The sequence below is a fragment of the Motacilla alba genome, chromosome 1 (genome assembly GCF_015832195.1).
Source record: "Motacilla alba alba isolate MOTALB_02 chromosome 1, Motacilla_alba_V1.0_pri, whole genome shotgun sequence".
Lineage (NCBI taxonomy): Eukaryota > Metazoa > Chordata > Aves > Passeriformes > Motacillidae > Motacilla > Motacilla alba.
The window spans coordinates 13420693-13447699 of record NC_052016.1 but is presented as its reverse complement, the minus strand read 5'-3'; the positions used below and the strand labels follow the sequence as shown (position 1 = coordinate 13447699).

The window sequence follows — 27007 nt, the reverse complement described above, 5'->3', positions numbered from 1 at the left end:
CAAACAGAGATGTGAGGGGTGTGGAAGTCACAAGTTGGGTTACCTGAGTGTCATTTTGTCTTTGCTGTCAGCACTGGACAGAGCTGTGGCTTGATGCCTGCTTTACCTGGTACAGCTTTGTCAACACCTGCATCACCTACCTGCATGCTGTGAAATGGTGGCTAATGTGAATAACAGAGGTTCTACCCAGTGCATAGACAGACATCTTTTATTACTAAGGAAAGGAAACCGAGTTTGCTATTTATTTTTAAATACAATTAAAGGAGGAACCCCAGGAAACAACATTATCTACAAACCATCCATGGTAAACAGAGCAGCTCACTTGCTACAATGACACAGATATGAAGCTGAGAAGGTCTCACAGAAACCATTTGTGTGCAACTCACTGAATACAGCATAAGGCAATAGAAAATGTGATCCAGAGTATTAGTGCTTAATGAAAAATGAACCAAATAACCTGATGCTAGATATACTTGTCAGTGAAATTTTTGGATTCCTTTAGAAGGATTTACTGGAAGTGTTACTGGAGTCTGTGGGGATGTGAAAAGGTTTGGCACAGAGCAAAAGACAAACCCTTCTCCAGGAGGCTGCACAATCACTGGTAAGGAGCAGAAGAAGAAAGCATGGGATAGTGAGAGGGAAAACATGCTGGTCCAGTTGGCAGAGCTGTGGTGTGGCTGGCAAGGTGCAGCTGCAGTGTGGTTATAGGGAAGAACACTTGGAAATCAGCAAAGTTGGAAGTGAATCCAAGAGAGGGTGGTTAGCCTGCAAGGAGCTGGTGGTTTGTGCTGGAGCAAGCACAGGCTGAAAGCACAGGAAATCTGAAAAGTGTGAGACACATCGCTCATGCACCAAGTCCTGCAATAAGGTCAGGCTGCCTTTTGAAAACACCCTGATTTCTGTCACTTGTGTTTTGTTTGCAATCAGAACACACAAGTGCAACTGTTTCCTTAGCCCCCAGCTTACCTCCTTTTCACTGTCTAAAACTCCTCTGTAAGAATGTTCTGAAGTTCCCATTACACTTGACACAATGGGAAAGCAGTAAAAAGGTGATGGCGCAGCGTGACTCTGCAGGAGTAGGAAGGGAGCATTGTCTTATTTTTTACTTAATCTCAGAGCTCAGTATCCTATAAACTACTTTTAATCCTCCTATTTTCTCCAGCAGTTTCTCAATATGTACCGACTAGAAAAAAAGTGAAATGGATGGACTATGTCTTTGCTGTGTCCTAGGAAGATAAGCGGCTCAAGTAACAACATATCCCACAAAGAGGATGGCGCTGTGCTTTCAGACTTTGGTTTGCCTGATAACGTGGATAGAACAGTGAGGGGATGGGTACAGCTTGCAGAGCAAAAGGGAAAAACATTCCAGTCAATCTCAGGGCAGAGTTGCTTAGGAAGCTTATTGGGGGTTGGGGCATTTTCCTCCTTTCCCCTCAAAATGAGAAGCCATTTTTTCCTACACAGTAGGCAAGAATGTCACCTGGATCACATGAGTCCTGTTCAATGTTAACATCCTGTAGGGAAATTCCTTCTAGTCCTGGCTGGGTAGAGAGAACACTGGCAGAAAGCAGCAATGTTCAGTGCAAAGTAAATATCCTCACATTGCTGTGAGAAACTCCCAAAAATCTGCAGAGCTTTCCCTAACAAGTATCCCGTGGCAGATGTACACACAGAAGCAGACCCACGTTTATGAAGCAAGGCCCCGAGTTACATTTGATTACAGTAGATAATACATAAGATCACCACTGGCTGTCACACAGGTTCCAAAGGGGCTTTACAGGTGTGGCTGGGAAGGAATGCACATGGAAGCTTGGCCATGTGTGTGCACGGTGCTGTGCCCTCACACAGCAGCTGAATGGAGGAGCTGTGCCTCGGTGCTTGAGTTGGCCATGATGTCCTTTCAGGAGAGAAAGGGTATGAGAACTTGTGCCACTGCAGTAGGTAAGCAATATTAATTAGCTCTTAGGAGTGCTGTCAGTGTATCATTCCCTAAAAAGTCGCATAGCGCTGCAAATAAGCATGAGGCACATAGACTCACTGCCAAGGTGTCTTTTTTTTTCATGAAAAATGTGTCCACTATTTCCTCTTTAGGGGAGAAGGGATGTGTGTCTGTAATGGTCGAGTCCAAATCCAAAGTCCTCCAGCAGGAACAACAGATACTTGTGTGAGGCTGAATATAAAAGAAGTTTTGGCTGCTCCCACTCGCAACATGGAGGCACAAACTGACGAGATTTCATGTCAGGATTTGGGGTGTCCCAAAGGGCAGCTCCGTGTTACTGAAGGGGTAGGTGGGCTAGGGCTCTGCAAGCCCTTGGTTCTCACAGAGGCAGCATCAAAGCCAGAAGTTGCTGAAGTCTTGACCTGGTGTGCCACTGGTGACATCCTTCTGCCCCGCTGCAGGAACACGGAGGGCCCTCTCATCTGGAATTCCAGCGACCTCCTTGTAACGGGGCCACCTCACAGCTTCGGTGGCGAAGGAGGGGGTTTGCATCCGTCCACAGGAGGTCGTGTTTCAGCCGTGGTGAGCAGAGTTTTCTCCTGCTGCCGCCCCCTTGCAGAGAGCCAAAGGGGCCATGCAGCAAGCATCGCAGTACAACGAACAGTGGAGTCTGCAGTGCGGGATGCACAGCGTGAAGAACCTGAGGGGGCCGAGGAAAAGATGTCACTGATTTTTTTGTTTTTCACGCCTTAAATGTAGCCCTGTAATGCTGCGGAGCCGACAAACAGGTATCACCTGCGAGAGCCCTCCACAAGAGGGCTCCTGGTCCCTAAACTCGGAGCTGTTCTGAGCAGGGAGCTGCAGCCTGGCCCAGCGCTCCCTGCAAAAACCTTGGGAACAGAGTGAGGATGACTAATGAACGTGCTTCCCTACTTGAGCAGCAGCAGGACATGGCCCAGTGCATCACGACATGCCAGTCAGCCACGAAGGAAGCACAGCTTCCATCCCAGTCCACAGACAGCTGGAGTCGGGAAGCACCAGCCACCTACAGGAAAATCCTGGCAAACTTTTATAACAAAAGAAAATGGGTTTATTCTGTAGGTGAACTCCTGCCACTCCCATCACAAAACTCCCCAAAATTCATGCTAACCAAGGCTCTAGTATCTGTTCCAGACCGGGCCTTCCCCAGAGGAAAACATGAGTGGGTGGTCAGGTTTGGAAATGAGACAAGTGGCCTGAATGAGAGTTTCCCCTCCTTTCCATCTCCAAACTATTAAACTTTTCGATTCTGCAGTGCGCAGCTTAACAAAGTCGTGAATTCCAGGACCCCGCAGCTGTTGCTTTAGGGCATTACCCTGGCAATTCTGCAGGCATTACCCTGGCAATTCCGCGTGCTGTGGTGAGAGCAGGAAATGCAGTCACCTGGATAATGATGTGAATAAGAACAGTTAGCTGCTAATCTTCACTTAAATGTCTTTTTGGAGGACATAGCCCTGAAAACTGCTGAGCTCTCTAGCCAAAGCAAATATAATCCTTTGTAGTCATAAAACCTTGGCAAGCCAGACTTCCCCAGCCCATCTTTTGTAACAACCCATTATCTAAAGTAACTCCTTTTAAAATATGAGTGTTTTCTGGGCAATTTTGAGGGAGGAAACTTTTCCTTCTCTCTTCCTCCAGCTGCTGAAGGAATGGACATATCTCAGAAGTGGACTGGTGTGTCTGATCATACTGGGAAAGCTGGAGTTGTTCTTTTGTTCCCCCTCCCTCACCTCCATTTGGTCAATGCTCAATTTCTATCATCAGTGATGTTCCCATGTTCCCATCAGATCAGGCTCACAGGGAATCAGCCAGAACCTCTAGGGGGTGAAGCCACACGTGGCACCTGAGGTAGTGATGAGTAACTCACAAATGAGCCCAACAGGAGGACAGGAACTAAAAGACTGCCCAGTCTCCCAGTTGGGCCTCCCAACTCCCAGTTGGGAGGCCCATAAAAGGAGCACAGGGGCAATGGCAGGGGATGTCACTGCAGATCTGACGGCTGAATGACACGTGCTGCTTTGAGCTAACATTGCACAAGCATGGAATGGTATTTGAGAAACTGTTTTGCCAAGAGAAGAGTGAAGAAAACTACCTGCAAATGCTATCTGGTCATACAGATGATGTTTCAGCTGTCACTTTAGAGCTCATGGGTGCCTTTGTGTATTCTTTCACATCCTCTTCCATGGAATCCTGGTGCTTACAACAGTGAGAACAAACTGAAAAAGAAGATCCCTTGTTAGTATATGAATATAGTCCTGATAGAAAGCTCTGTTACAAATAAATATTATCTATACACTGTCATATGGATAAAACTGCTCTCATTAGCACAGGGCTATAACCTCAGCCTGGCACAAAAACAGGTTGCTACATGCCGAGATAAGGTCAGAAGGGAAATAATGATGGAAGTTACATGTCACTAATTGCAGTTTACCTATGGAGTGAAAGAATGCCTATGTTAAAATCAACAAACCCTTTCAGTGCTTTAAGAGGATCTCAGATTAAGGAGATCCTCTTAATATCTCACCATCTATGACTGAATTTTAGTAGTTCAAGTTGAATCTTGTGCAATTGTGCTAGCACAAATTATGACACGTGAATCTTAAACTATTCTTTAGGTGACCTCTGATCTTGGTGCTTTGTGTTTTCAGTTTTAAATTACTGCAAAATAGACTGTGCTCTCCTCAGAGTAGGCGGTTGTGAACCTCCACGAAGCACCTGATTGTGCTGGCCACCACAACAATCACGTATCTGAGAATTCTTCGTTTTCTTCGTTTTGTTTTGCTCTGCCTTTCTATTCTTCCCTCCCACACTTCAGCTCTTTGAAGCATGCCTTTTCGAGCTCAGAAACCACTCTTAGCAACTCCTGACTCAGCTTTCCATAGCCCAGAAGAACAGAGGTACTCTCAGACCTATTCTGAGCTCCCATGAGAGGTGACCTGCAGCAGCAGCCACAGGAAGCATCTTAGGGCAGATACTTCCCCTCCCAGACAGGTGGCCATGCACAGCAGCACTGAAATGGGACAGCTACACAAACTGGAAAGCTGGATGGAAGCTCTGGCTTCATTTCCTTACAGTTCTTGCAGTTTCTTTTACAGTTTCTTCCATGCCTGGTCTGGAAATTGGCTGAACCAAATAGCACCACCTGACTCAGCAAATCTACTCCCCATGCATATTATGGAAGTGGGACTAAAAGGGAAATTCCAGTTAATTTGGCCATGTGCCATGCTGTTTGCAGGTGATTGCATTCTACCACATGGGTATGCTTTTTACATCTGCTTTAAAAAGCAACTCAGTTCCTATATAGAAGGCTATTCAGTGTGCTCCAGGATCTTGCTAATTTATTGGTAAGGAACCTTTTAATTTCCAGCCTATATTTGTTGAGAGCCAAATCTTCCGATTCCAGTTCATTTTCTCCTAAAATTAGAAGTTCATTATACATGCAGCACAGGCTGTGATCAACTGTGATTTTCTTGGTTTCAGCCTGCTTGTTGCTTTCCTGTTGACACAGCCCCAGGGAACAGCAGGGGAGAAGAACTGGCACTGGTGTCATAAGGGCACAGGGGTGGAAAATGAGGAGGTGCACAGGTGTGACCCAGAGTCACAGCCTTCCAGAAACTTCCTTTCTTTGTAATAAAACACTGAAAGGAAATTAGCCCAGCTTGACTCAATGGTCACGTTGTTTTTTGAAGGGATGTGGTTGATGAGGAGGGGAAAAGAAAAATAGTAATGAGACCTCCACACATCTGACCTGGGAGTGAATTTGTCTGAAATTGAAGTCGAGGTAGCAGAAAACACAAGCATGGCAAACTTACAGGTGTCTGTGAGTGGGCTGAGCCCTTGCTGCCCAGAAAATGACCTTTTCCAACGGGGAATACCATGGCCAGGTGGTGTAAGTGGCCTGAGCACAGAGCCCTCAGTGTGGGATTCTTGTCCCCAGAGGTGGCTTCCCCAGTGACCTGACAGAACTCAGCTGGGTGTTATTTATCCTCATGTATTTGCTAGGCCTGCTGTCATTCTCTATGACTGCTCTGCTCACAGGGTAAGGCACCTACTGCTGTTGACTTTCAATCCTACCTGCCTTCATAAATCTATCGAATGCCTGCCCATATCTTCAGGGACTTTCTGGCAAGGTCAGCTTAGACAGGATTAGGAGCAACAGCTAACAGATAGGATTTTTCTGAAGATTAAAAAGTAAATTACTCAGCTGTCCACTAACCCTGAGATATTTGAGGTCCCCTTTGCCATTGAAAAACTCTTGGAGACTTGGCTGGAGTTACTGAAGGCTTCATAAGATAGGACCAGACACTTTACCTGTGCCATTTTTGGCCATACAAAGAATACAAATCTAACTCTCCTGGTTGGTGTTCTCATAAAAATGGGACATTGCTCTGCTGAAGTCTTTCCTGTGGCCCGAACACTAGGTATTTTTGCTACTTTGGTTCAGTGACTTTCTGAGGGATGATGTGGGGTGTGGAGAGAGATCCAGTTATGAAGCTCTCAGTGCTCTGCTGTATCTATCATGATCACCAAGATTCTTGGCAGCCTAAAGCATCTTAAAGCATCTTAATACATTAAAATGAACCTTTGTGAACCTCTTCATTATCCCCGATTTTGGAAATATTTTGATCTGCTGTCAAAACTCCCTATTGCCTCTTCACTCTCAAATCTGAACTCAAGTGTTTCCTGCACATAAAATGTAGGAAAATCATGAGCTAGGCTTAGATTTTAGATTTTGTGACAGTGGATGCTAAAGGGCAAAAAAAAAAAAAAAAAAAAAAAAAAAAGAAAATGAGAAGAAGGTACAGAAATACCTAGTGTGACAGTGAAGTTTCTATAAATGTGTATCCTACATAGAAACTTCATTGGCACTAAGAGACACCTTCTTGGAAAAGAAGCTGCACTTACCATGCCTTGGGAGGTATCTTGCTGCCAGGGTGATAGCCAGAATGAAGATGATAACGATGATAATTGAAGCAGTAATGACATTATAAGGTGGAGGCACAGGAGGGACAACGCAGTTGTTTGTTTTTTCTGAGACAGGAGAAATAAAACATAAATAAACAGCCTTAAAGGATATTGGCATTTTCATGGAAGAGCAGGTATTCAGGGAATTTCAGGGGTTCTGGCCAAATCTTAACTCAGCTATCCAGCCTGAAACTGGATTTGCTCAATAAACAAGCAAACAAAGCTGGCACCTAAATTTCTTCCATTCACCCACATTTGCTATGGGCTGAAATTTTTAACACATTCACAGAATGTAAAAAGCTGGGTCCTTGTCCAGAACAGGACTGAGACAGGAAATATTTAGAGACACATGAGCTGTTTGTTAGCTAGGCTTGGTGAAAAAGTCTGAGTTCACAAGTTCACAGCTAGAAAATTTCTGTTCTCAAAGGTACTCTGCAGTTTTCCTCACTGTTTTCATCAGATTTATACTTTTTTTTTTTTTTTTTCCTTTTGGATTCACAGGTAAGGGAGAATGCATTTAACAGTCTAGAATAGACTTTTTTTTTGCATGGCAGGAACAGTGTTGTGGCAGAGTTCAGTCCCAGTGTGTCTGGAGCCTTTGGCTTTTCACCATTGGAGATGGTGGAAAATCCCATTCTACCACTGGGATTTTAGAGTAGATCCTGGGCCATTCTTGTATAGGACAGGACTTGCTGCACATCCATAGGTCTGCAGACCTATGTGCACAGACCTTCAGTTCTTCCACCATCTGCGTCTGGCACAGGTAAGCATCATTCCCCTCCTAAGACAGTAATTAGCCTGATCTGCTGTTCAGTCCTTCCCTCAGGAGGGGATGCAAACCTCCAACTCTGCAGGGGTTGCCTTCTACATTTACCAGAGGCTCTGTTCTGTCTGTAACTCAGGGCTCATGAAAGGGTTGTTTGGAGGACAATTTATACCAAAATGGGAGTGGTTCCACATCCTAAAAGTAAAAAAGTGGGGAGTTTGTGACTGCTGTGGCTGTGTCACTGCACCCTCCTCTGATTACTGCTTTTCTTTTTTGTTGTTCTCTGTTTCCATGTAGTGAGCTATTCATAAACTTATTCTCCCTTCATTAGGGACATTATGCTCTACATCCAGCAATAGCCAATATTCATAAAGCACTAGTTCCTGGCGTTTGTTCTGAAGCTGAACGGCACCTCTCCCCACAAGCCCCTTTGATTTTAGTAAGATAGATGAATAAGCTACCTTGATGAATAAGGTACAATTCCCTAGGAAAAATGCTGCTTCTTTATCTTCCCTTGAAGGTGCCCTTATCTCCACAGTAAAAACATCAGGCCCAGAGATATTTCAGAATACTTTTTTGGTAACAATATGAAAAAAATAATCCTTTTGGTTTTACGATTTTTCTTGCAAATCCCCTTCTACTGCAAAACATCTGGAATGTAGTGTGCTGCCTTCCCTCATGCTGTTTCCACTTGTGCCTCAAGCTTTTCAAAGCACAGACTTATCTATTATGCCATCACTTCTAAGCCATGCTCAGTGATGGAATTCTTTTCGTATGAGTTAACCCTATGTTACATTTGAAAGCAGAATTTTTTCTAGACCCCAGCAGACAGCTTCTTTCACTGAAGCAGGGACAAATATGCTTGTTAAATGGGGAAATTCTTTTAAAGTGCAGCCTGTGGCTATTAAAGCACACATGTTTCTCTGGTCCCTCAGTTCAAATACCAGGTCTGTGTCACACAGCAGGTAGCAAGACCATGCTGGTATGGAGTGGCACAGGATGGTGACAGCACTAGCATGTGGGAGCCACCAAATGTGACATTAGCAGATCACAACAGGATCCAGTTCAGCTCTCAGTACAGCTGTAGCAGAGAAGCAGGAAGACAGAGCTGCCTCTGCTTGTCAGTCACTGTTGTAACTCTCCCTTCCCACCCCAGCTATCTTCCAGCCTCTAAAATATTTTGGTGTGTAGTTCACAGGTGGGATCCTTGGGTGATCCTTGCATGAACACTTGCACAAAATCTGCCGCATTCTCAGAGAGGCAACTCAGCAGATTCAACAAAATGGTTTTGTTACAAAAAACATGAATAAAACATACTCAGAAGCAAACTGGAGGACTTGGCAAAGCCACTGTATTCAACGGAGCAAGTGATGTTGACGTCTTTGGTCACGTTGAACACCAGTTTTCCAGTGACATTGTAGGGGCTGAAGCTGGACTCAGACACCCAGCTGGCATTCCACTCCACGGACATGTTGTTGAGGGCTCCAGAGATTTTGGGCTTGGGGAAACCTCCGTGAGAAGAACACGTTATTGCCATCTCAGTCAAGTCGCAAAAGTCAGCGGACACTTCTGCTGTTATGTTGGGCTTGCTGAAGTCAGCTGCAGCAAGAGAGGTTTGGTTACCATTCTGTCAGGCCACAGCAAGGTTTGCAGCCCCCAAAACCCACAGCCAAATCAAAGACTCCCCCACCTGAAGGACATTCACCATGGGAAGTTTTTTCTGCCTGTGGGCCAGGATACCAAGCAACCAGTCACTAGTGAAAGAAACTTGCTCAACGCTGTGTAGCTGAGCAGTGGCAAGCAAGGAGAGACAGTTTTCCTTCCAGGCCCACTGTCCCAGCAATACCACTCTGCCATCCAGCCTGGAAAATCCCTTCAGATGTCCCAGCCTGATTCCAGCATTTCCCTTTCCTGATCCCCACCATAACTTGATCCCACTTCACCAAAGGGAGCAGAAGTCCACAATAATTATTTCAGCTGGCCTGTTAAGACAGCAAGGGGATTTCTGGCCGGAAAGAAACTGGAGTATTTGTGGACCGGAAAAGAGATCCGTAGTTTTACGGGTTTTATGCAGTTAAGTCCTCAACCCTCATGGTTAAAAAAGGGTGCTGGCAGTACACTTCCCTTTTTTCATGCCAGTTCCCAGAAAGATCACTAAATTTGTCTCCTTGCACATATGCCCTCAGACCAGCAGGAAATAGCCAAACCTCAGCAGCTTGTATTTTTTTTTGTTGCAAATCTCCTTCCAGACGAGGAATGTTCTTTCACTGACTTGTCTGGAAGATTCATGTAACTCTCTGCTGTTAAAGGCATTCAAATGCATGTACATATTTATATATGTCACCAGTATCTCTGTCTTTGTTTGAGATCAACTGCCACAAAAACACCAGTAGAAATGGAAAATGTCAGTGGAACTTTTTGTGGGCTACCAATCTAAGAGAAGATTCAGATTCATTTTGAACAAAAGAACTCGGTTTCTTTAATGTAAAAAGCCTCAAAGCTCCATGATTAATTCAGCCCTAGGGTGTGGAGCTGCAGCGCAGCTAGCTCCACAGGGGTTTGGATGCAGGGCTGGGATGCTGCCATGGCCACCCTATTTCTCCTTCAGCTTGAATGCCTGCCAGGCATTAAGGGCTTGGTCTTGTTTTGCCCCAAAGACAGCAGGGGTTTCCTCAGGCACCCACCACCTGTGGTACCTGGGGATGAGCCCAGGAGGGATCTTTTCACAAGAGGAAGACATCAAGGAGAGGAGGTTGGGTTTAGTGGTGGGGAAAAAAATTTCTGTACCTGGGGTAGCTTTAGAAAGGTAAGAAGGGAGGCTGCTGGAAAGGAAGCAGTTAACACTCTTTCAAGCTTCCTGATGAAAGTCTATCTGCTACAGTATGAATAGGCTTGGAAGAGCATCCTTCACCCCCAGAAGCTGGCACTGGAGAGCCTCAGGCGTCAGGAGGCAACCCACCTACCTGTCACAAAGAGGATGACAGACTCGCTACACATGAGAACCGAGTTGCGCTGAACCACACACTGGTAAGAGCCATTGTCCAGGATTTCCGTGGGTGAGATCCACAGGGTGAGGTTCCAGGGGTCCATCTCTGTCCGGTTCTGGTACCGCTCATGCTGGGAGATCATATTCCCCTCTGAGTAGGCCAGCACCACATCCGTAATGTTCTTCTGCCAGTAGACCCGGTACTTTTGTAGGCTTTCTGAGCTGGGAATTTCATGGCAACAAGGCAGGCTGACCTTTTCCCCCACTTTGCTTTTCACTACTTTCTTCTCCAGTGCTTGGCCTGCAGGGGAGGGGCAAACAAAAGTCACTGAGTCAGTGAGTGGTACAACCTTGTGCCAGGACCTGTTGCCTAAAGCTCACCCTTTTTGGCTCTGACTGCTCACATCCCTCATCAATCAGCCACCGAGCTGTTTTACAGCTTCAGCTCTGCACTGAGGGGAGCCATCCTTGGGCATTGCCTTGCACATCATGCTCCACTCCTACTCAGGATCATGACCCAGCGGGCACACCTGGATTGCTGCATGGATTGCTGAAGGCAAAGGCAGGAGAGGTCCTTACCTGAACAGAAATTTTGCTGGCCCCTTTAAAAACAGGGATAGAAACACACAGGCACAAACTGCTATCTCTTCTGCTCTCCCTTTTCAGAGCCTGGTGTTTGGAAAATCTGTGTCACTCTCCACTGGGTTCTCTGCATGCCTAACAGGGCCACAGTGGACTATTTGTTCAGGGGGGCTGGGGGATTTTTGGTAGTTATTTTTTTGTAAAGGAAAAACCCCCAAAACATTCAAGATCCCAGAAAATAGAATCAACCCTACAATGATACACAAAGGTTGCAGCCACACTATCATCAACCTTCCAGCATTAGCAAATTAACAATTTTGCCTAGTCTAGCCAGAGCAAATTTATCTTTGTGAAAGCTCATGGGATGACTTGGAACCAGCACAGATATTCCCGAATTCTGGCCAGTGACTGTGCTGGTGCCATACCTGGAGTACAGCCATGTGCTGACAACAATAAGTTGAGACCCTTGCAGGGTGAAATTAGGTACAGCTTTGACTATGTGAGCAGTAATTCCCCTACTAAGCACCCTGCTCTCGTGATCCACCTTGCTTTCCCACTCCTTCCTCTTTCCACATCCGAGGGAGCAGCCCAGCAAGGAGTTCCTGCTGCTGCTGAAAGGTGACCCAGCATGGACACACAGCCCTGTGCTGCACCTGAGTTACTGCAAGCCTGGGGATGATGTGCACCCAGCTTTGTTAGCCCAGAAGATCAGGTTGCTCTCTGTCCTGCTTGCCTCGGCCTCGCTGCCCTAGCACTCATCTCCAATCAATATCAGTCTGTTACTCTCCACTGATTGAGAGCAGAAAAACAAGGAAATAGCTGTCTTCAGGACAGAAAAGATTCAGATTCCCTCTTCTTTCCCTGCAGAACACACGTCAGCTAACACACCTGGGAGAGGAAGCTGGAAAGTCCTGACAGACGGTGTATCACTGATGGGGACAACGCAGCATCACCCACTGGGGTAGGGGAGGGCCCACGTGCAAAGCCTGAAGTGTGAGCTGAGCAGTGCACAAAGCTGAGCCTCAGAACTGCCACTGCCCCAGCAAAGTCTGCATGATGCTGGCTCACTCTTGATAGTCCCAGCCTAACTGCAGCCACGCTGTCCGGAGGCAGAGAGCAGCATTCTCGGCGGGACCGGGATGCTGCAGCTCTCACGTTCAGCCGGGGGCCAAGGCAGCCATGCACTGGTTGCCTGCCAGGCCTCATTTGCTTAGCAGTGATTCACAGACCCTGGGGTGACTCACGGACCCTGGGGCCACTGTCACAGCAAGACCCCTGTGGCACAGCCCGGTGACTTGCTCTCAATCCTACAGCTGCCAGTGCTGGAGGGAGACAAGCAGATGCTCAGCCAGTGCCTCTCCACAGCTGGAGTAAAGCCCAGACACAAAGCCTGGGACAGAACATTTAACAGACATGTAGATGTGGCACTTGGGGATATGGTTAATTGATGGACTTGGCAGGACTGAGTTAAAGGGCTCAAAGAACTTAAAGGTCTTTTCCAACTTAAATGATTCTCTGATTCTGTGAAATAAATTTCACTCCCTTCCCCTGCTGCACACCCACCCCTGTACCACTTGCATACTTGACATTAAATCTGTAGGAAACACACAAAAAAATACTGTGGATGTCCTGTAGACACTATGGAATGTTTTAATATTAGTTAAATAAGATAGAATACGTAATTAAATTAGCAACTTCTTATTTAACGGGTTTCCCTCTATTCAGCCACTCCAGTGGCCTTCCAAAGGGAAAGGTTCATTATTTCCCCCCCTTACTGTACTTTCCCTTCTAATGCATTGCAGATCCTGAGCAGCCAAGCTGGGGCAGGCCAGGAGCTGCTCAGCAGACTGACCTCTGTCAGCCATCAACTGGTAACCAAATGAGAGAAAAACTAATTCTTCCACGCAGGAGAAAATCTGCCTTGTCTTGCCAACCTTTGGAGCCTGAAATTCAGGATTTCTTGACATCAGCATTTAAATTGCTACTACTAGACCTACCCTACAGGAAGAGTTCTTGCCCTTTCAGGAATGCCCTTTCAGCAATGCCCTTTCAGGAATGCACATATATTTTTGGCATTCACAACACCCTCTGGCAATGACTTGTGCAGTTTGATTACATGCTGTGTGAGAAAGAATTTCCTTCTTTTCACCTGAAAAGCAGCCCACCTCAGGCTGTGATTGTTGAAGTTGCTTCTCCTGCACCTCTGTGTGTGTTTGTGTGTACATGTGTTTTTATCTTTGACCACATCTTCGCTTGTTGTCACAGTGCAGCTCTTACTATTATTGGAGAGACTCGAAAGAGCAGCCAGTCAAACATCCAGTCAAACTTTGGGACTGATAAAGATCATTTTCTATTTCCTTTTGCAGCAATAGGGGAAGAGTAGGTGTATAGTAAATGTCAGGGTGACATCACATCATGAGTTGCATGAGGTTCTCCCTACCTTGCCCCTCAGAGTCTCCTTTGCAACCAAAAGGAGAACAAAAACTTTCTCGGGAGTACATGTGCAGGGGCTGGAAACTCCTGCTGATGTCATGACTACCCTTAAAAGGCTCTGCACCCTTGAAACTGCAACCTGACTGCTGCAAGCCTGAAGGAACCAAAGTCCATGAAGAGTCATTCAGCCCTACAAAAGTCCCCTTTCACTTTAGAGGTGAACTGCAAAGCAAAAATGAAAATCCAGTTCTGTGCTGTTTCTGTGCTGAATGCTCTCTGCAGCCAGGCTGTGGGGAAGGTATTCGCCATGGAAATCATTTTTAATGACTTTTCTAGAAAAAGATCCCTCCTCTTCCCACCCCTCTGAAGCCCACCCACTCTCTTGCTGTGGACACATATCACTCCATCATTGGAAGCCCATGGCAATGCTGAACTGATGGAAGGGCTGACTTTCTCTTCCCTGGGCAGAAAAGCTTTCTTCATTCAAAGTTTGCCTGTGCTGCAGATGCCCCATACAGCGGGGCTAACTGGAACAGAAAGGAGTCTTGAAGAGAATTGTTCCTTCTTGTCAGCTCCCAGAGTCAGGAGAGCTGTTGAGCCTGTAACCTTATTTCCTGCACTCTTTGCCCAAGCCTTGACTCAGAAATTCCCCAGCCACAGAGTTATCCTGACCACACATGCAGTCAGACAGTGCATGAGAGCAGATTTCCTCTGGCACAGAAGTCTTGCAGAGAGATTTGACAGTAAAAGGCAGCTAAAGACCTAGCAATGCCCTGGAGAAGCACCCTCAAACTGTTGGAAACCTCCAGATAAGTCCTGGTGAACAGAAGTTCCAAAGCCATTCTTTTTCCCCTGCATTCCCTGTTTCTCTGCCCTTCTGAGCCTTGCTTTGCTTTTTTTTCCTTCTGGTCCCCTATTTATTTTTGCAACAGCAGCTGGTATCTCTGCTTGCAAATTAATGGCATCACTGGCTTTGCCTAGGACGATGCACCTGGGGTTGCCACTCTGCAGGTAATTCTGCAGCTCATACCCCTCATTTTCTGTGAACAGCACATTCACCTCAAACTTGCATGATTTATCCTTTGAGGGCAATGCAGTTTTTTACAGGGATTTCCAAGCAAAACAAACAACAAGTCAAAAAATCAAGACATATTGAAAAGCTGAATCCTTAAAAGACTAGACACTCCCCCTTGATCTTGTCTTTATCCCAGGTGATTTTACCAACGAGGAATGAGACCTTCCCCAGGCTTTCCATGGAGCCAAAAGCCAGCAAATGTCCTGTGCTACACGTGAAAAGCTTTGTGTTTAAATCAGTGACTCCTGGGAACACACTGATGACAGAAAGACCCTGCTAGATGCCCAGATAACCTCTATGTGGAGACACTGGTTCAGAAGTGCATAAAACCACTGTCCTCCACGTGCTTCATTGAAAAGACCCTGTGCACTAAGGAAGATGGGATGAAACAGAGAAAAGTGGGTGCTCTAAGGCCCTGCTGCCTGTCCTCTTCACAGAGTCTGTGACTGCAGATTAACCCAGGCATGAGTGCCTGGCAAGCCTCTGAGGCTCCTTCTTCACAGACTCCATCCAGCAAGTTCAGGCATGCAAAGAGAGGTCTTGGCAGACACGGAAAGGAGGAGTGGCCCTTTCCCCTTGCACAACCCCAAGCCCAACATCTCATCACAAACCACAGGCCTCCTGCTGCTGCTCTGGGCTGCTTTGGTGAAGGAAAGCAGCTGCAAATCCTGATGCTTTGTTTAGGTCAAGTTCCCTTAAGCATCCCAAATGTGGTTTGGAGAGGGGAGGAGAAAAGAAGGCGTCCCAAAGGAAACCAGCAATGAACTTTGTTTGGCAGTGATTCCCCTGAATTCCCTGTACCTACTCACACTACTCAAGTGTGCCTGCAGCAGTTAAGTGACAGGATTAATCCTAGTGCATGATGATGGCATGGCAGCTCTGAGGTAGGGAAATGGTCTGAACAAGTTTTTCTAAAAGTTCATTGTTGCTTTCTTCTGTGCTGTAACCTTGGGATACCCCAGACATGGTTTTATGCACTTCCCATCTTTATGCTTCCACATTCCTTCTAAACAAAAGATTAACCCTGGTTTTCCCAGCTCTGTACTGTTGATTTGGCAGTTATTATAACACTCACAGGGTGTTTTGGTGTCCCACTCCTTCATTCCATTGTAACTCTGTTTTATTTTGTGTGTGCTTGCACATCTTCACCTTAGTGAAGAAATCCCTGAAGCCATGAAGTGGCTCTGAAAACCAGAGGGTGATCTTCAATAGCATCTGAGAAGACAAGAGGAAATCTGAAATACTTTGGCAGAGGGGCTCACTGGGGCAGCTCCAGCCAGCTGACACCTCTTGCTCCAGCTCAGGTTTCGGTACTTGAGGAGATACAAATCTGCTTTCTGAGTCAGCCTGGGACAAACCAGCTGCCCTGCCCGGGTATGTCCAGTCTGCTGTGCTTGTTACATGAGTAAAATCGCGACTCTGCACAAATCACTGGCAATTTCCTCAGCTTGGCACCAGCCAGGAGGTCAGATCCAAGCGAGGAGCTGGATATGGAACCAGAATCACTCGGAGATGGGGACTAGATCATGTTTTAGAGCTTTCTCCCTGCTGCAGAGTGGGAGGAGAGGATAGAGAGCTCGCTTTGTCCCCTGCAAACCAGCAGGGACACACGGCCGTGGGGACAGAAGGACGTCTTTGACTTGGAGAAACGAGCAAAAGAAGAGACTTTCTGAACCTTCTCCCTTTTCCCATTCCCAGCCCTTGTGACCCTGCTAGAATAAAAAAGGGCTGGGATGGCCCCTAAATCTGGATGTCCTCAGAAAATTTGCATATTTTGGTTCCTTTAGAGATCAAATTCCTACATCTTGCTCAGCACTCTTTTGGTTTCCTGGTTTGGGAGCAGAAACTAGATGTGGCATTTGTGTAAGGCGGGCTGGTGGGGGAGATTTGCCACAAAGACAGACAAAAATAAATTTGTTAATTTTTTCCCCTGCAGTCTCTGTCTCTTGCTGACAGGATCACTTTGTACTTCCTCTATATTTATCTTCCAGCTGAAGATGTTCTCAGATAATTTTCCTAATTCCTGCAGTACCACTGCCATGCATGCTACTGTCCTCTCAGCAGTTTCTGAAATTGAGGTCCTCCCCACTGCTTAAGGCTGTAGTTTTCTTCAGTGCTTACTAAATCTCTGTCTCACATGCTCCCCAAGCAGCCAGCCCTCTCTTGAAACTGATAGAAGGTGAAAGTAGCCAGCAACTAGGAAAATCAAGTATGATACCTCTCACATAAGCCCACTTCAAAGTCGAAAAATTACAAATTTTAATTTTTTTTCCTGCTGAAGTGCTTGCCCACAGCCATAGCAACACTAACCAGTGCAGCTACCAACGCTGCAGGCCTGCCAGCTATTATCTTGTTAGAAAAACTGGTCTGTGCTCAGGCTGTGACTCACGGATGCTCTGCAGACAGCCCCGGCAGTCAGAGAGATGACACAGCCCTAGATAAGAGCTCGGCATGGAGAATGGTAATTAACCATTGGGACCCTCAGGAAACCAGAGCAGAGCAGCCCACAGGGGTCTGGAAGCTCCAGAAGCTGTAGAGGGAGAGGAAGGAGAGCCTTGGGCAGGGGCTGCTGGAGCTCTGAGAGCAGGGCAGGGCAGGGAAGGGCTCTCTCCTTTTAGGAACTTGTGTCTGACAGCGAGCTCTGCTCTCTCTGAAGCACTTCCACGGGGATCACATCCCTGTCTGCAGGGCACTCAGAAGGACACCAGAGGGTACCTGCTAAGAGGAGAGCAGTGGTGTGCAGAGAGACTTCCTTCAGTTGTCTTTTCTAACAACTTTTTATGTGATAGATAAAACTGGAGCTCACCAAAAGGTGGATGTCCTTTTAGCTCAGGGCAGGTAGAAATGCCACCATTAGCCATCAGTCAGCACTTTCTTTTCAGTCAGGGAGTCCCCTGGGACCAATGATATTTTAAAAGCATAACAGTGAAAAAGCAGAAGCAAAGCCTGTGGCATTTCCGAGTTGGGAACGATTTACATATTCTCAAATGAACTCCTGAGACTCCCAATGGTGATGCCCCTCCAAAGGGGACAGAACAGCTACAATTAAACATAAAGTTAATCTATTTTAAAACAAAACTGACCTCCTTCTGCCAAGTGAACAGACTTCACTGCATCCAGCACATCTGCCTTGCCACCCTACAGAAGATACCACATCCACATGTGCACAGCATTTATACTGGGAAACACATGCTTAAAAGGAAGGAGAAACCTTCACCCTGGAGAAGAGAAGGTTCCAGGGAGACCTTAGAGCAGCCTTCCAGTGCTTAAAAGGAGCTTAAAGAAGGCTGGAGAGGAACTTTTCACAAGGGCATGTAGCAATAGGACAAGGGAGAATGGCTTCAAGCTGAAGGAGGGAAGGTTTAGATGAAATATTAGGAAGAAATTATTTATTGTGAGGGGGGTGAGGTGCTGGCTCAGATTGCCCAGGGAAGTTGTGGATGTCCAAGCCCTGAAGGTGTTCAAGGCCATTTTGGGTAGGACTCTGAGCCACCTGATCTAGTGGAAGTGAGGTCCATGGCAGGGAGGTTAAAACAAATTAAGCTTTAAGGTCCTTTCCAACACAAAGTCTGTAATTCCATGAGAATTTCTCTGAATATGGAAATTCTCCCCCAGCCTGGCACAACCTCAGGATGCAGCCAGACAACAAACTCATAATGATCTCATGCCTTCCCCATGCAAGCAGAAGGGATCTGGCTCCCCTTTCCCTTCCAGTCCCACATGTTCTCCCTTACAGGGTTCTCCAGAGTCTGGTTCAATATATCAGTCTTAAAAAAAAAGGAAAGTTTCTGCTAAGCTGGAAGGTGAAGTAGATAATCCAGGGATCAGACATGTGCAAAGAAGAGGAGGATCACACAGTCAGAGAGGAGCAGGATTGCATCTCTTGGTGGCAATGACCTGTTTGTACCCCTCAACTGTGACTCCCGTCTGCGTCCGTCCCCCTCCAGGGCGCACAGCACAGGTGTAAAAGCAAACTGGTTCTGAAAAAAACTAACTCACCACAAGAGAGGCAGAGGGATAACATCAGTCATTTATATCAGATTAATTACCCCCATCAAACCACACTTGGAGCTCAGAATCAAGGCAGTGATGAACAGGAAAGGTGAGAGGGCCTAAGGGTGGCATCTTCTGCTGCTAATCTACCCCAATTAATAAAAGTGTGCACTCCAAACCTTGCATGTTTAAATGCAGGAATGTCCAACATGCACACGGCAACAAGGATACAAATGTCTTAGTGATCCAAGAAATGCAAAAAAGCTGTTGCAGTCAGAGCAACATGAGGTCACTGCAGCTATCTGGGTTCATTCCAATCTAACTGGAAAAAGGAAATGATGTGGGTGAAAGGAACATTTGACCCATAGCCACACAAACTTGGCATTTATGCTTTTAACTCTATTTTGTGTGTAAAAATGTAGTTTGTCTAAGTTTAATTTTCTGTGCTTTTTTTCCTAAAGAATTCTTTCCTCTAAGAAGCACTCAACAGAAGAAGTAAAACAGTCTCTAGAAGCAAAAAGCAGCAGGCTTTAGGTGGGTTTCTGTTTCTCCAGACAAGCTCTTACAGCAGGTTTCACTCTGGATGAAAAAGGAGTTCCTTAGATCCGCTGCCCTTGGTTTCGAAAGACCTTTTTTTTCCCACGTGTCTGGAACAGCAGACAGAAACTCATCCGAAAAAGAAATTAAAACAACAGATGAAGGCATGAAGAGGAATAAGTCAGAAACTCAATTTGCATCCACTGATCAAGTGGGCAAATCCGGAACGTAAAGAAAAATTTCTGCCATCTCCACCGTGAAATCTGCCCCAGCACAGCCCATAGCAGAGCTGGCACGGAAATCAGACACCTAAAGCTCATTGCTAGACACTTCAGTATTTAGGGGTGGCCACAGAACAGGGAATCTTTCTCAGCCCTCACTGTCCCTTTCTGAAACCCAGCTCCACTCCGAGCTCTTTACTGGGAACAACACAAGGGAAGGGGATTCCCGGAATGAGTTACTTGTGAGCCACTGCTCGCTGACTGAAGTGGATATTCCCCCTCCCTTCCCAACTCTCCAGTAACTTAGAAAAGCTGTAGGGAATTTTCTTCAAAACTTCTCAAAAAATTTCACCCCTGGGAAGAAACCAAGAGATAAGTGGTCCCCAGCTGGAAGAAAAGACTCCAGGGAAGTTTTTAAATACTCCATGGACATAAAGCTGGGCTTGCTGGGTCCGTGAAGTCAGTGCCTATGCTTTGTTTGCACACAGGGCAGGGAAAGGTCATACTGAGGCACTTCAAGCTATATTTTTCTAGGATAACAAATTGGGACTGAGAACATCCTAAAATTTGTAGGTAGGTGTGAAGGTGCAATGGCAGGACAAAACCAAGCCCATGGGGATACCAGCAGTGCATTCAGATAATAAATAAAAAAGTTTGTGCTGTTAACCAAAGCTGTTCTGCCACTGTCTGCTGAGACAAGGGGGTGCTCATGGATGTCAGTGTCTCCAGCAGCAGATGACATGCCAGAAGCAGCTCTAAATTACACTGGCATTTCAGGCCAATGTCAGAGTAGCAAAATTCAATTCAAAGGAAAATAAATGGGTATTTGCACATACATGAAATTCCTATGAAAGACAACTTCAAATCAACCTTCAACCTTTCTGATGAAAGACAACCTTTAAATCCCTTTTAATTAAGCCCCCCATTAATGCTTTCCACTGCTATGACATGAAAATTCAGGCTGGCATCCCTCTGTTACTATTTTACTCACATGGGCTTTACAGAGGGCACTTGTTTCCATCCTGGAATGTTACCTGACCTTTTGCAGTGCTACATCAGGGAGGTGTGCCAGCATCAGGACACCTGGGCCAAACTAAGGACACGGGGTCTGGGAGCCAGCCCTGACTGTGCCTTGATGTGGTCATGAGCAGTCCCATGTGGGGTCAGGCCTGTAAATGTGGTGACTCACTCAGTATTGCGTGGAAAGTCATTGCCAGGCTGATGGCAGACACCCAAGGCTCCACTATTTTGCCACAACAAGGTCAGAACTCGGTCCTTGTGGTCCCTGTGGGCAGCCTTGAGGAGGCATCACCCACAAGCACCAGTAAAGCTTTTAAAATCCAATCCTTAGTGGGTACTGCACCATGTATTTTCCAGAAGCACTGATGTAGGAATGCTGATCTTTGGAGAGAAAGGGTTCAGAGTGTGTGAGAGTACAGACAGAAAGGAAAGTAAGTGCATCAGCTGTCCTGCTGTTATCAGTCTGCCAAGCACCTGCTCCTGAGGCACCAGGACTTCCACTGACTTGTTGCTTGAGAAGCATCTAAAAATTGTGCCCCAAAAATACAACTAGATGAACACTCAGTTTTTTTATCAAACTCCTATTTCTAGTAGTGGATATTAGTATGCATCAAACTATACATCCAACTATACATTCTTTAGCCAAGGAACCAGAATAATTTTCAGAGAAATTACATGACTGGCAAATTACCATATTATTGTAATTACATTATTAACATACCACAAGCTTTTAAAATACTGTGAGAGAAACAGTTCTGCTCATGATAGAGTGCCTGATGCAAATACAAGCAAAATATATTTGTGCTTGACAGATTCTTTGCAAGCACAGAGGTAGGGGAAGGAGTGAGGGGAAGACGGAAGAGCAGAGATCCCAGAGCGACATTTGAGGTCATTGCTTTCTTTACAAGTGAGCTCTGCAATTCACTCCCTGCTAAATTCTCCAAGTTTTATCTTAAAATTCTGAGACTGAAACTCAAACTGAAACCCAGCATCAAATACCTCCCAGTTTTACAATAGGAGCATGAAAAGCTCCTAATTTTGCATCATTTGATTTTTAATGAAAGCCCCAGTTCAGCCCAGGTTTGCTCTAGAGCATCCTTAGCGGGAATGAAACACTAAAATGCCAATAAGCACAACTTATTTTGCATCCACAATGAACTCCAGCTCAGAAGTGAATTTTGTGTGGTTTCCAGGTTAACATTTCACACATCTGAGAAGACTCATCCCAAGCCTTTTGAGGCGAGGAGTGATCTGTGTGAGCTTTATGGCACGTCCTCAGAAAAGGACAGGGGACAGCCCAGGCAGGACTTCAATGGGGATTTGTGCTGTTGGAGAAAGAACTCTGCTTTGTGCTGAGCTGCCCGGGAGGTGCAGAGCACTCCAAGCTACCACCTTTGCCAGTCTTTTCCACCATGCACCCACTTTTAGCCACCCAAAAAGCTGCAGAAACCACGCCGCCACTGAAACCGAAGCCCAAGGGTTGTGCCATGTGCTCCCCACAGACATCAGCTGACCAAGATAACTCTCATTTTTCTCACCCTGGCTGGGATGGGAGATCACCATGCCTGTCTGGGAGCCAGCAGCCTGGTGCAATGGGCCTGGGAAGCTGAGAGCTGAGGGCTCCTCAGTGAAGTGCCAGCTGCCCCAAACCCTAGGCTCAGCCCTGGCAGAAGGCACCAGGAGTGTCCTGAGGGCCACCATCCCCTGTTGACCATCGCATGGGTGCTGCTGCTGGTTCCCAGCCCCTTCCCACACTCCCATCCTGGCTCCTGCTTACCCATCCCAAGGCAGAGCAGCACGCAGAGCCCGAACCCCAGGCATGTCCTCAATGCCAGCGCCGGTGGGGAGGCGGGCAGGCACATCATCTTCTGTAGCTCCTGGGCTGGGAGGAGAGGGGAATAAGGTTAGGGGAACGGAGCCTGAGGAGTCACAGCACCCTCCACTGTGTCCCTCTCCTTCCTGCCTGCTGTCACCACCAAAAACCCTGAGCACAAGCCCAGCTGCCCCGCTTCCCTCCCCTGGTACCTGGTGTTTTCCTGGTGGAGCAGCAGCGAGGCCAGCCCTGAGACAGGGAGGATGCAGGGGGCTCAGTGCCAGGCCATGGAGGCCTGGCTGCCGTCACAGGCTGCTGAAACACTCCCTGACAGGGTGCAGGGGGAAGTCGTGGCGCTGGGAGGCTGCTCAGCTTCATAAGTCACCTCACACCGCCCACGGCTTCCTCACGGGGCGTGCGCCAGGACGCGGCCCCCGCTGCCCTCGTCACCCCCACGGGCACGGGGCTGCCTTCATCCCTCGGGGATGCTCTGGGTGTTCCTCCAGCCAGGAGGGGGTCAGGCACTGCTGGGGGCTTTGGAGGTTAAAATGCAACTAAGTGAAACTCTGATGCTACTTTGGGAATAGTTGTATACGATTATGTTTGAAATTAAACACAATGCCTGCACCACCATTTCAGGCCCAGCAGTAATCCATTAAGAAATGGATTTTCCAAAGAAAATTTAAGAAGGAGTGCTTAGGCTGCACGTGATGGATGCCATGGCTGAGCACCCGGACAGGGAGTAGGATGTGACAGCAGGGCCAAATGGTCATGGATGGTCATGGTGTCACCAGAGAGCATCCACCAGCCCTGTGGAAAGGAGGACTGGAATAGAATGGAGGGAGCACTTGCCTCCCCAGCATTGTGTCCTGCCTTCCCCAGAAGGCATCCACTGCTCACCCAAGGGCACAAGGGGAGAGGATGGACAATCCCTCTAGACAATCCCTGCTTTGAAGCCTGGAAGGGCAGAGCCATCACCAACCTAAGCCAATCCAGAGCAAATCCTCGTCAGAAACACAAACCACTTATTAAATAAGAGCCCGAGGGAGTAAATGCATGCTAAGTGATGTAGGTTTGTACAGATACTGCACACCCTCCTGCAAAATAAAATAAGCCCTGGTATAGTGTAAGCATTTACAGTGTAAGGGCTTTTATTTAGTTGTAATAATCACAGCAAGAGGGTCGCACACTAATGAAAACCGGGAATTCTTCAAGGAGAAAAAAAACATGTGCAAATACAAATCAAGAGTAAAATAATTTATTTAAATGCAGACTTCTGCTTTGCTGGTTTAAATTATTTTGATTTAAATTAAATGCATCCTTTTTTATCAGAAACCATTTGCTGCTACATTGCTCCAGTTTTTCTTCAGTACAGGTTCCTTGAATTAGATAGATTAGATGGACTGGGTTGAATTACAAATCAGACTTTTATTTTGACATAATTAAAACGATGGTACTCTGTAGAGAAATCAAATACAGGTTATAACATTTCTGTAGAGAGAAAATCATTGTATATGAAATGGCTGAGAGGAATCTGTTATTTGAGTCAGACTGGCACTTTCTCCACTGCAGGGTTTTGAGGTTTGGGCTATGATCTAATTCCTGTGCATTTGTACTCCATCCATGCATTTTCCACCAGCATGGTTTGCAAATGCAGACGACAGTAGCACCATGTGTTTATGCAGAAGTGTTTCCATGGTGCTCAGAGAAGAAGAAAGCGTCATTAATAGAGCCAGCCATACAGAGCTTCCCTAAGTCGCAGCTCCAGCTCCAGGCAGGGACTGCCTCTCTGTGAGTCAGATGGAATAAACTTTCTCTGCTAGTCTAATCATGAATCCTTATCATTACAGAGTTACTGGCAACCCTGCTACAGCTGTACAGTTCATCACCTCACTTCCATTTTAAATTCAAGCCTATTTTTAATACAGATTTCTGCCATTAGCATGTTACAACTAGAAGGAAACTCCAGCCTGTTACCGTTTGCGTCTGCATTTCTTCCTCAGGACTTAACCCTGCTTTTGGATGAGCAGTCCCAGGGAAAGTAATTGAGCTCATCAGCAGCCAGATGCAGTAAGGAAGTACACAACCCCTTATTACACACAGAAGAACCTGGATCAGCTAAGGCTGCCTAAATTTTAGATATACAGCTGAACTTAGGGGTGTTATTCTCACTCAGGGCTCCTTCTCTTTTCCTAGGTATTACAGTTCTTGGTATCTTATCCTCTGGAGATCTCCCTGATTGCAAGGAGACTGAGGTAACAGAGAGAGAGGAGCAGCCAAGTGCTTTGCTCTGCTTTGATCAGAGGCAGAAGTTGTAATTTTTCCATCACTTAAAGCTTCCCTAAGCATATATCATATCCTTGATTCATGAAACCCATCAGTTCAAGGATGTTATGCATCTTTAGGATGTTAACAAAGTTGAAGGACTCATACATACTGAAGTCACAGAAGAGAAGACAGTGCTTTTTTGAGCACTGCAGAGAATAATATAAGCCCACCAATTCACAGCAAAATCCCCATAGAAATAAGGTTTCTTGTGCATCTGATTAGGCCTTCAGCATTTCACCTCTATGCTGCTCCAGAAACAGCTTTAAATAGGTAGAAATATTGCAGAAGAGAAGCTAAGATTTAATAAGAAAGGATGGCTAAATTCTGCTAAAAACATTTACTGCAGAAAAGAGGAAGATGTGAAAGCATCACACAACTACATTGTTCCATTGCTTTCACAGAAAACCATAAGGGAAAAAGCAGAAAAGACATGTGAAATTTTGCAGCATATGTGCTGTGTAGGGGAAATTAATTTCAGTAATCAGCACTTGTGGTAGAAATCCTTTGCACCCAAAGGGAAGTGTTTTCAAATCCATTGCTGCTAGTGTTCTCCTGTAGACTCACTGACATCACCAACTTTTTCCACCTCTGCAGAAATGCACTTCCAGTGCAGTCAAGCATCATTACTTTGAACATTTATTGGTTGTCAAGAACATACAAATAAACCCCAACCTCACTCTCTTTCTCAACTGACATCTCAGAGAACTCTCAGAAAGGTCAGAACTGGGTAATCACTAAACCAAAACACAGTACCTACTCTCACTGAGGACTCCTAACCACATTCCCTCCTACAGGACTGGGGTACCTTTCACTGTTTTCAAGGTGAATAGCCATTCCAATCTGTGTTAATCTGAACTAAAAGCACATCTGCATGCTTTTAATACCAGAATGTCCAGGTTGAATGGGAAGTACCCAAGATATGTTTCCAGAGATGTACATCATCAAAATATGGTTCTGCAAATGCCCTAAAAACATCTTTGCCAGAGAAATGATCACATTGCAAAGCAGAATAACATTTTTAGGGATACTTTTTACATAAAATCATAGAATTAGGTTGGAAAAGACCTTTAAGATCAATTAGTCCAACTGTTAACCCAGCACTGCTTGGTTTAGTCCACCGCTAAACCATGTCTACATGTATTTTAAATACCTCCAGGGATGGAGACTCATACCCTGGGAAGCCTATTCTGGGGCTGGAAAACACTTTTGGTGAAGAGTTTTTTTCTGATATTGAATCTAAATCTTCTTTGGCATCACTTGAGGGCATTTCTTCTTGTCCTGTCAGCATTTGATGGTTCCCATACCAGCACATGGAATACAGGGTATGTGGAGAATGAACTGAATTCAGCTGGTAATACTCATCTGTTTCTCAGTGGAATTATATGACAACTTTTTTTTCTTTTCCTGTAAGAGAAGTGCAGAAAGCAACCTTACCAAAGTGGTCCCAGCATCCTGAGAAGTTAGGCCTTTCACACAAAGACTGATGGTCTCCTATGCAATATCAATAACAGAATAAAAGAACTTTGTGAAGTAAGAAGAAAATCCAGCAGTTTCAGGTTACAGAAAATCCCTTTTGTCTTACAAAAGAAAATAACAATAACAAAATTCCTACAGCTTCAGAGACTTCTTGTTCTTATTTTTCCCCCTAGCTGTCCCCAACCTTCAGATTCTAAAACTGGCAAGATTTGAAGTCTTTGTCTTGGCACAGATTGGAGCACAAGCATCATCGTGTTTACAGATTAAAAAAAAAGGAAGGGGGGGGGCAGGGGAAGAAGGAAAGAAAGAAGGAAGTGGCGGAAGGAAGTGGCAGAAGGAAGGAAGTGGCGGAAGGAAGGAAGGAAGTGGCGGAAGGAAGGAAGTGGCGGAAGGAAGGAAGAGGCGGAAGGAAGGAAGTGGCGGAAGGAAGGAAGGAAGTGGCGGAAGGAAGTGGCGGAAGGAAGTGGCGGAAGGAAGGAAGGAAGGAAGTGGCGGAAGGAAGTGGCGGAAGGAAGTGGCGGAAGGAAGTGGCGGAAGGAAGGAAGTGGCGGAAGGAAGTGGCGGAAGGAAGGAAGTGGCGGAAGGAAGTGGCGGAAGGAAGGAAGTGGCGGAAGGAAGGAAGTGGCGGAAGGAAGGAAGTGGCGGAAGGAAGGAAGGAAGGAAGGAAGTGGCGGAAGGAAGGAAGGAAGTGGCGGAAGGAAGGAAGGAAGGAAGGAAGGAAGGAAGGAAGGAAGGAAGGAAGGAAGGAAGGAAGGAAGTGGCAGAAGTGGCAGAAGGAAGGAAGGAAGTGGCGGAAGGAAGGAAGTGGCGGAAGGAAGGACGGAAGGAAGGAAG

The 27007-nt window shown here is 46.2% G+C and overlaps 1 protein-coding gene across 2 annotated transcripts; it reads right to left on the bottom strand.

The window, feature by feature from the left end:
- Positions 1–2060: 2060 nt before the first annotated feature.
- LOC119704490 (T-lymphocyte activation antigen CD80-like) lies at positions 2061–22731 on the bottom strand. Of its 2 annotated transcripts, none has more exons than XM_038145835.1 (7): positions 22582–22731; positions 22334–22438; positions 10673–10996; positions 9027–9308; positions 6884–7009; positions 4071–4194; positions 2061–2639 (listed from the first exon to the last, which is right to left on the bottom strand). In XM_038145835.1, exons 2-6 carry the CDS (start codon positions 22419–22421, stop codon positions 4088–4090), a joined length of 927 nt encoding a protein of 308 aa, XP_038001763.1. In that variant the 5' UTR covers positions 22422–22438; positions 22582–22731; the 3' UTR covers positions 2061–2639; positions 4071–4087. The 2 variants fall into 2 exon arrangements, with proteins under 2 accessions (XP_038001763.1, XP_038001771.1); XM_038145843.1 differs by having other exon boundaries at positions 22334–22433; positions 22582–22726.
- Between the last annotated feature and the right edge of the window lie 4276 nt (positions 22732–27007).

What these genes read in the sequence shown, in the direction of transcription:
- LOC119704490 (XM_038145835.1), bottom strand. Translation starts at nt 22,421, where the DNA reads ATGATGTGCCTGCCCGCCTCCCCACCGGCGCTGGCATTGAGGACATGC. An exon ending in TGTCATCCTCTTTGTGACAG is followed by an intron (nt 9,309 to 10,672) that starts GTAGGTGGGTTG and finishes CTCTTGCTGCAG; the next exon opens with CTGACTTCAGCAAGCCCAAC. An exon ending in AAGATACCTCCCAAGGCATG is followed by an intron (nt 4,195 to 6,883) that starts GTAAGTGCAGCT and finishes CTTCTTTTTCAG; the next exon opens with TTTGTTCTCACTGTTGTAAG.